This window comes from Seriola aureovittata, chromosome 11, assembly GCF_021018895.1.
Source record: "Seriola aureovittata isolate HTS-2021-v1 ecotype China chromosome 11, ASM2101889v1, whole genome shotgun sequence".
NCBI lineage: Eukaryota > Metazoa > Chordata > Actinopteri > Carangiformes > Carangidae > Seriola > Seriola aureovittata.
Genome location: NC_079374.1, coordinates 1452863 through 1462822, shown reverse-complemented (window position 1 = coordinate 1462822; position 9960 = coordinate 1452863). Strand labels below are relative to the sequence as shown.

Sequence of the window (9960 nt, the reverse complement as noted above, 5' to 3'; positions counted from 1 at the left end):
AGCAGCAGCTTCAGGCCTCCACAGTCAACAGACACGTGCAGCTGCAAACACATGGCGTGTTTATCCATTTGCTGCTCCCGTTAAACGTAGCGCCGGAGGTGTGAGAGTCCCAGCGGGGCGTGTCCTGCGTGCTGCTCAACTCTAACTCACAGATAGCTTCACTGGACGAGTGTCTGTCCAGGGGACGGGCGGCGGGAACAAGGATGAGAAGCAGCTGTTTGTGGTTTGACTGTTGGAATAATGCAGGAGAAGAAGAAATCACAGTGGGATCGATGCTTCCGCACAAGCTGAAGCTAAACTGTGTCGCTGCCTTGAAACTGAATTTAAGATTGAAAAATGGATGAAGAATGAAAAGTGCAGTTTGTAGCAGTGAAAGGAGTTTAAATGTGAGTCGTATTGTGAACGTGAGCTGAAGTACAGAGAGACAGACCGAGCTGCATCGATCCGTGCAGAACCTGAACCACCGGCTCCCAACGTTTTCCAACTCTCGACTTGAAAATCTCAAAAATGTTGGCAACAACACGGAGGCTGAATAATCTGTTCTCAGAGAACTTTTTATTCCAACTCCACCGATGGAACAATCCGGACTGACGGAGGAGAGATCACGTGTCGATCCAACATCTGTCTCTTTTAATTCTTCCTGGTTTGATCCTCCAGTTTTCGCTGTAGACACGATCTTTAAGAGAGAAAACAAGTGTATGATGTGGTCTGAAAACACAAACGCTCCTGTCATCGGCCCATCGCAGAAAAGACTTGGTTTTTAAACACTTCAAAAATATATACTTATTCACCAAAATCGTTATATTGTTTTGCTAATGATATTTATCATTTATACCAGTGGGCCCCGGTCCTGTTATATCTACAGGTAGGAGCTGATGAAGACTGTGAATTTAGTCGAAAGCCTCAACACAAGCAAGTAAGTGGACCTTTAGAAAAGCCATGAGCTTGTTTTATCAACCGTGAAGTGAACCTGTTTGTGTTGCTGAACGTTTTTGATGAATCCATCCCTCCACTCTGAAGCTTCTGAACATCAGGTGCAAGTGTGACGTCTCACCACCAGGTGTCGCTGCAGCTTCACCTTCCTCAGAGCTCAGGCCCAGAACATGTGTGAGTGATGAGGTTCAGTTTGATGGAGGTCGACCTGATACCGTCACAGGAAGCTTTCAGAGTGCTGCTGTCGGAGCTTCAAACTCTGACTCATGACTTTAAATATGAACTTTCAGTATTTTTACATTTTAATTTTTTGAATACATCGCCTCACTGCAGCCTCCTGGTACAGCTCAGTGTGCTCATGGGAATAACACTCATCCCCCAGATATTTCCATTTACTGCTGTGCACATGTGCTGATAAAACGAGGTTAAATAATTATTTAATATTCTTCAATATTTGCTTCTGAAGTGACGTAGAAGGATGATGAATCAATCAAACTGTGTTTGTACAGCACTTTTCATACAGTTCAAAGAGCTTCACCCACTGATGAGCTGAGGAGAAAAAGGACAAACAAATAAGAAAACCATTAGATTTAACAAGCTATAAAACAGCAGCAAGCAAACAAAAAACAGAAGAAAATAAATAATAAAATACAATAAAATACAATTTACAACAGATACAATAAAATATGTGAATAAAATAAAGCGAATAATGATTAAAAACTATATTTAAAGGTTGTAGTGATACTTTAAAAGTGTATTTAATAAAGTACCATATTTGTTTTAAACATTTATATTACACGCAGTTAGAGTCACTTCCGGCTGCATGTCATTAACAGTAATACAGGCCTATATATAAATATAAATATATATATATATAAATGATGTGGCCTCGTTCTGTCAGGATCTGCCCGGTGACACATTATGAAAAGCAGCAGCGGGTCATGATCATAAATAAATCCCGCCTTTCACACCTCCGCCTGGCGGGAGACACACGAGCTGTTTACAAACACACTTTTATGAGGGAGACGTCAGGGGAGTGTAACTTCAACCGGGAAAACTTTAATTGGTCTCTCACACACACACACACACACACACACACACACACACACACACACACACACACACACACACACACACCCCTCCCAGCTCTGGCCCCGCCCACACAGAGCAGGGCTCGTTAAAAGGCGGGAGCGTTGGGGCGGCGGGGTTAGTTCAGGAGCTGCAGGACTGTTGATCACCGCGGGACTTTCACACTGAGGGACGTAAAGATTCAAATCGACATTTTAAGGCTGAACTTTCAGGACGCTGCTGGATAATCTCAAACCTGGAATCATGAAGTCTCCAAAGCTTAAAGCTCAAGGTGAGAGTTTATCCTGTTTACCTGTATTTTTTAATTAGTGATCATAATAATTAAGACATAATAAGAGAGATTCAAACTCCAATAACATATAAATATAATAATATAATAATAGACACTCGCATTAATATAAACATGTATTTACATCGTTGTTCTCCTGCAGCGAAGTTCGTCAACGAGGATCTGACCGACGTGCTGTGCGAGTTCGACGCGGTGATCGAAGACTTCACGTCGCCGGTGGAGAAGCGACACTTCAGGTACGACGAGCACCTGAAGACCGTGAAGAGGAGGAGCAGCGCGAGCGTCAGCGACAGCGGCATCAGCGACTCAGAGAGTGAGAATCCGTAGTTAAAGTCACTAGAGAGAAAATATGTTGAGACATATGAGGGTTTATTATGAGACATGAATGTGGATATGGATAAATGTGGAGGTTCCAGACTCTATCTTCAATTGTGCAGTTAAGACTAGAGACACCTGAGACTCCAGGATGGAGATCAGGTGTGCAGAGAGGACACAGAGATGTCCCTGATATCTGATGAAGCCTCAGCTTCTCCCCTGGAGTCAGACTCTGTCCTCCTCCACTCTTATCATGTGCCATCAGTGTGTGTGTGTGTGTGTGTGTGTGTGTGTGTGTGTGTGTGTGTGTGTGTGTGTGTGTGTGTGTGTGTGCTCTCACATGCAATTACACAGAGATAACGAGAAAGAAAGATCCTTGATGGCGGTCCGGAGATTTGGGGTTTAGATTAAGCAGCTACTTGCCGCATATTGTGGCTACGACTCTTTAAGTTTTACTGGCGTCCATTACTCTTACGACTCTACCACACAGTGGGTTATACAGTCCTGCAGAACCGGGCCCAGGCAGCTTCCTCATGGTTTCAGCATCACGTGTGAGTGATGTGAAGACGTCTGTGGAAGCACTTAAGAGAGGAGAGGATGTCCAGTTAACTGTGGACTGGAGACACAGACTCCAGAGAGAGAGTCAGGGACCAGCTGCACAGAAACACCTTAAGTTTTCTCCTTAAGTCTGACACTTAAGTTTGAATTTCTCCTTAGCTGAGGGAGTTACTTAAGGGTGCTGCACCCTCTTTAAAGGTTTCCTTTGTTAAGGAAAAACTTTAAGGCATTTGCAGCAGTGAAAGAGATTTTACTGCGGTAGAATTCTTCTGTTTCCATGGAGACAGTCTATTGCTCGTCGAGGCTCCTGCATTTATCTCCATGAACTCAGACATGTTGTTTAGAGTTTGATTCTTTACCTTTACCTTAAGTATAAGACTAAGAGAAGGAGAAAACCTCAAGTACATAAGTGAAATCTGAAGGAAACTTTAAGTGCAACTGTTTTTATTTTGAGGAAACCTTAACTTTAAAATCTTAACATCAGCTGTTTTGTGTGACTGGCTCCTGGCTTTTAAATGGCAGGTGATAAAAATCAAACTTTATTTTAGTTGTAGTTTAATAAACGGAGGTGTTGTGAGGGGATCAGGTGTTTGAACCTGTGAGCTCAGGGGATCAGATTCCTGCACAAGCTCCGTCCTCTCCATGGCGGTCGAATGAAGAGCGGCCTGTCGACCTATTGTGCTGCAGCCTGATGGATGGACTGATGAAGGTGGAGATAAACCATGAAACAAAGAGGAGAGAGAAATGATGGAGGGAGGAGGAGGAGGAGGTAGAGAGCTGATGACACAACAAGAGAGCGGGAATGATGTGTGTGTGTGTGTGTGTGTGTGTGTGTGTCTCACGCTGTGTGCTCAGTGCTGGGGGGGGGTGGAGGTCAGAGAGGGGAGGGTTAGTAAATGGGCGACACTCGAGACACTGTTGAGGTCTGCGGTGGTTCTGCAGAGAGGAGGGCGCCTCCTCATCTTCTTCTTCTTCTTCTTCTTCACACACACACACACACACACACACACACACACACACACACAAACACACAAACACACACGATCCTGTCTCTCCTCTGTCTTACAGTGAACATGTTTTACGACGTGGCAGAATGATGTGACATCACTTCCATAACGAGCTGTGTAGATTTGGGCGATATAGACTCTGAAAGCATCAGAGATGAATCTTCCTCGAGAGCAGGGGACGAGTTCCCGCCTTCAGAGCGTTCTCTTCCCAGCAGCACTCTGTGTTTTCCCGCTGTCACTGATTAACGCACTCTCTCTCTCTCTCTCTCTCTCTCTGACAGGTGCAGAGTCTCTCAACAGAAACAGCTTCAGCTTCAGCGACGAGCGGCTCAACTCCCCCACCGTGCTCTCCCCCACCTCACCCCCTCTCATGTCACCAAAACGTGAGCCTCACCCGTCACTCTTCAACACACACAAACTCAGACTTTCTGTAAAGAAAATCCAGGATCGAACAGATCCAGAGTCCAGCTGCACAAAACCCCTTAAGTTTTCTACTTAAGTCCGACGCTGAACACACACTTTCTCCTCAGCTGAGGGAGTTACTGAAGGTTGTTGTACAGAACCTCTTAAAGGGTTTCCTTTGTTAAGGCATTTGCAGCAACAAAAGAGATTTTACAGCAGTAAAATTCTACAGTTTCCATGGAGACCGTTAGTTTGCTAACATTAGCGCTAGTGATACCTGAGAAAGTTGCCAGAAGTAAAATAAAATGTCTTAAAAGAACAACATTAAAGAAGTGCGGCGCTCTCTCTCCCTCCTCCTGTTGTTGTCATGGAAACCTCAGCCCAGTGTTCAGCAGACGCTCACACAGCTGATCGATCGACATGAAATACTTCAGCGATAATCGACTGGAAAGATCCCGAAGCATCAAACCACAGAGCGTCATTAACCGTAGAGGCGCTGAAGAGGAGTGATCAGATCCAATCACAGACTGATGCCGATCAGATCTATAGAGAGAAATCAATAAATCAGTTCCTCTTGTTGAGACGTTCTTCATTTATCAACATGAACTCAGACATGTTGTTAAGATACAATCAGAGGAACCTTCAGGTAGTTTGGTCTCTAAGGTCTGAACTGGCTTTCAGTGATTCCTTAAGTATAACACTAAGAGAAAACCTTAAAGACTTAAGGGGATTTTGTGCAGCAGTTTTTACTTTAACGAAATCTTAACTTCAGGTGATCACAGAGTATAAATCATTCAGAACAGAGCAGTGCTGTCTGACGTCTGATTCCTGAAACAGAAGTCGTCACTATCCGCTGAAGTCTGACTCTCTCTCTCTCTCTCTCTCTCGCCCCTCTGCAGCCAGACTGGGCGACACCAAAGAACTGGAGGACTTCATCGCCGACCTTGACAGGACATTAGAGAGTAAGTGCTAATGCAAGCTAGCTGTCAGAGCCCTTGATGAATTAGCCCGCGTGCTGGCGCCGCCCGCTACTCGGGATTAGCTCGGGCGCGTTCGTCCCCTGTTGTCAGATACGTTAACGACCCTCGCTCCCCGTGGCGTCGCTCCACCTTAGGTTTCTGACAGACAATCAGTGATGAGTCAGGAAGATGGAGGAGCTCCGTGGTGACAGCGAGGGGGAAAGGCAGCGTTTCAGTCAAAGCGCCTCCAACAGCGTGTGATTAGCTCGCACTGTGAACTCTGGGTTTCTGCTCTGTCCTATCCTTTCATGTATATATAACATGAGAGAGGCGGTGTAACCTGAGCAGCTCCCAGAGCAGCTCCCAGAGCATCATGGGTAACAGGCTGAGGTGTGCTGGAGCCGGTCTTTACTCCGCGGCCTGTGAGTGTTGGAACTTGCATCAGAGCAGGAGGAATGTGAGCTGCTGAGAACCGGAGCTGAAATTCCAAGTGGAAATGTCAGGAATGGAATGAGAGCGGAGTGGGAGTCCAAGCTCGCTCCTTATTTCCATGTTTTTCTTCTTCTTCTCCTCCTTCTTCCTCCGCCCTGCTCTGTTCTGTGTTTCAGCCACTGAATGTCCGTCTTTCAGCTCGCAGGCGTCTCTGGACATTCAGTCAGGCAGTCAGCCAGCAAGCCCCCCCCCTCCTGTTAGCCATGGAGAATGTTTATTAGGGCCACCAGTGTTTACGATGATCAGTCTGTGTGACTGAACGTCCGGCGCTCTGAGAATAGAACCGGCAACCCAGGAGCCAGGAGGTCCTGTCCTAATCAGGTCTGTCTCTGTCTCTCCTCAGGCATGTGACACGGAGGCTGGCAGTCGTGCTGGAGCGCAGCCATGAGCGAGGGAGGGAGTGGATGCCTGGACTCCCCTTGAACATGCACCTGCCCCCCCCCCCCCCCCCCCCCCCCACACACACACACACACACACACACACACACACACACACACACACACACACTGAAAACCACCCAACAGGATACAGCTGGGTGTCACCACAACCGCCAGCGCTCCGCTAACTCCAGACCACCCGGCGACCAGCGGCTGTATGGACGGCATGAAAGGTCAAAATTAGCATCGCGAGGACGAGAATACTCCTCCGCCACGAGGCGACGGACTCCATGAAAAGTTGTGAGGAATGACAACATGGAATAGACGCTACGAAGAGACACTGGATCACTGACAAACCCCCGCCACCCAGACCAGGCCGCACTCCCTCATCCTCTACTTGAGCTGGAAGAGTATTTAAAAAAAGAAAAGGCTTTTTATAATAGAAATATATTTGTAATTTTATAGAGCTTCTTATTGTAAATGTATCTCTTTTTTTTGTGAAATATATTTTTGTATCTTATGTAAATAATAATTGTTCCAAATTCTATTTGCCTTGGTTTTAACAGGTCGGTCAGATTAAGGTTTGACGCTCGCTGACTGGAGAAAAGTTGGTTACAGGTTTAAATGTGAACTGAAAACTTAGAAAAAAACTGGAAAGCAAAATGTGTATTTAATACAGCTAATGCCAGAGACAAAATTAAAATATGAAATATTGTTCTTTTAGTAACATGTGACTCCTCTCTTTATTTCTGACTTTAGCTTCTCTGAGCGTCAGTCACATTGTTTCAGTGGATACCTGAAGTTAAAGCTCCATGTTTCTTCTTCTGTGTTTTATTTAAAGTGTTGATCCATCAGAAGATATAAAAACCATCTCAGTGTAGTTTTACATCTCCTCTCTCAGGCTTCTCTCTGCAGCTCTAGTAACAACAGGAGAGAGGAGGCTCTGAGCCTCTCTTCTGATTGGCTGACTGTTTTCTGACTGATCCAATAAAAATAAAGCAGATTTCAGGTAAAAACACTCAGAGAAACCAAATCCTGCAAGGTGTGGATGGTGGGTCCAGGTGGGTCCAGGTGGGCGGGGCTTGGTGACTGCTTTGTCACGTCAGGACCTCTTGTCTTTTACACAGATTCTTTTTTCAGTCCGTCAACAACCTTCATAAAACATTTATTCTAAATTAATGGAGTTTCTCATTAAGTATAAAAAAGAGGGGAACCGGTTGATTGTGGCCCCTCGGGTTCGTCTACACCTGCTGCTACAGAACTAATATGGAAGCGTATCTGACCGTAGCGGGTGACCTTTGACCCCTGGTGGTCAGCAGACGGAGGGGTGCCTCTGACATAATTCCTTACTTCAGCCACACCTGCTGCCGGGGCCTGGGAGGGGTCACACCCTCCTGTCTCCCTCCACCTCTGGAAATAGAAGCGTGTTGCTACAGAAGTTACATAAGTGGCTGCTTTGTTGAGTGGTTGATAAATGAGCACAGAAGGTAAGAGACTTGTAATGTCTATTTCAGTGTGTGTGTTGTTGCATGTATGAGTTTACATTCTTGGGAGGGAATGAACGTCCAGCCTCTTCCTGGACTACCTCATGTCCTTTATTTTGGTGAGTCTTTTTCTTTGGTACCAAATTCCACTTGTCCATGACAAAAATAAATTTAGAGTTTGATGTGGGTCTCATTTCGTTTCCCGCCTGTGTTCGCAGCTCTATGTCGGTCTCAGGTCTGGAAAGGAAGCTGAAATTTTGGCGGGAGACGGTAGAGAAGGGAAGTGTGTTGGTGTTGCTGAGTTAATAAAGTGCTGAGGTGCTGACGGAGCCAGCTGTCATTGATAACTCTCCCATTCAGCCAGTCAGCAGCTCCACCACCTCTGGAAGAAATCAATACCTGCTTGTGTGATTTGATTTTACTGTAGATATAAAGTCTGTCTTCTTCACTGCACAGCTGCAAAATTCAATGTGAAACAGGCCGTTGCATTCAAAGCTCCTCCAGTGTAAAGGTCTCTGTCCATGTGTGATTATAGATCAGCTCTAGCTTCTATATTAATACTGTGAAAGAGAGGCTCAGAGCCTCCTCTCTTCTGATTGGCTCACCGACCTGTTGTTACTAGAGCTGCAGAGAGAAGCCTGAGAGAGGAGATGTAAAACTACACTGAGATGGTTTTTATATCTTCTGATGGATCAACACTTCAAATAAAACACAGAAGAAGAAACATGGAGCTTTAATGTGCTTCCACGTTCACATCTGTAGCTTCATGTAAAGGAAGAGATCATACTTCCTTCCCTTCAGTCACTTACTGATCATCTGTCCTGATTTCACAAGAAGTCTGGTGTGTTCATGAGAGCGCCGCCCTCACAGCTGTGCATGGCTGCTCTTCACAGCCTGGGGATCCGGCCTGTACCATCACTGCATGCCAGTGCGTTAATCTGATGGCAGGAAGCTGGCATGGAGCGTGGAGACTCTGTCTCCGTGTTGTTTCTTCTCCACAGTTGGCAGAGGGGAGCGGTGGGCGCTGTCCCACTGTGAGTCCACCTATCTGCGCTGCTCTGCACCACGGGTTCGGTGTTTGGAGGGTTCCTGCCCCCGGCTGGGCAGCTGGCACTGATCTGAGACACCATGTTGACACAACACATGATCCCCTGAGGACAGGGGAGGAGGGGGGGTGACCTTTCTTCTAAAACAACCTCCCCCGTCTGGCAGCGGTGGGCATCTTTTTGGCAGCGAGGGTCGGTCCTGTAGGAGAGTTGGACAGAGGACAGTCTGGATGTGTGGGAACATCGGAGTCAGGCGGGAGAACAAAGTGAAGAGGAGGGACGGAGGAGAAGAAGGGAACACAGGAGATATAAGATGGCAACAGACAACAGGAGGCCTCAGAGGCGGGACTGGATCGACCGACAATCATCCTAAATCTTGCACCATGTGTCAGTCTTTACATCAAGATGGATTCCTGTGGGAGGAGCGGTCGCTCTATGAAGAGGCCGGCAGAGACACACAGATGTGTGTCCACATCACAAAGAGACAGAAATACACAGAGCCAAATATCAGGTTCAGCTTTCCACCCTGTCTTCACATCACTGGGGTCCAGATGTCCCAGCAGAGCGAGGAGAGGAGGACATTAATGAGTGTGTGTGTGTGTGTGTGTGTGTGAGGGACATTTGCAGGTCGTCCTTGTGTCCTGGAGGCGTCCCTCTGTAAACTCTCTCTCAGGCTAAAGTCAGGAAAGTCAAGAGAACTTTAGGTTTAATTTGCCAAATGTGATTCAGTAAGTGTATCTGCACCTGTCAAAGGTTTTTCTGTTGACAGAAAGAGTTCAGAAAGATTATTAGAAGTATGATATGAGGTGAAATAGTAATTTGTCAGATTCTAAATGTTCAAGGATTTCAGAGATGAAAAGAAAATGAGAGTTTGAGTCTAAAATTATATTAAGTTGGATTTTTGAGGAGTTTAAACTCAGCACTTTCACAGGCAGAGTAGGTATTTTCTGTATGTTGAGTTAATGCATGTGCCTGCAGCCTGCAGCGAGGACCTCTGAACTCAGTCCT

General features: G+C 46.1%; 1 protein-coding gene across 2 annotated transcripts; it reads left to right on the top strand.

The window, feature by feature from the left end:
- Nucleotides 1–2145: 2145 nt before the first annotated feature.
- rgcc (regulator of cell cycle) lies at nt 2146–7145 on the top strand. Of its 2 annotated transcripts, XM_056388503.1 has the most exons (5): nt 2146–2293; nt 2454–2624; nt 4473–4574; nt 5493–5555; nt 6388–7145. In XM_056388503.1, exons 1-5 carry the CDS (start codon nt 2266–2268, stop codon nt 6393–6395), a joined length of 372 nt encoding a protein of 123 aa, XP_056244478.1. In that variant the 5' UTR covers nt 2146–2265; the 3' UTR covers nt 6396–7145. The 2 variants fall into 2 exon arrangements, with proteins under 2 accessions (XP_056244478.1, XP_056244477.1); XM_056388502.1 differs by lacking the exon at nt 6388–7145 and having other exon boundaries at nt 5493–5566.
- Nucleotides 7146–9960: the final 2815 nt, after the last annotated feature.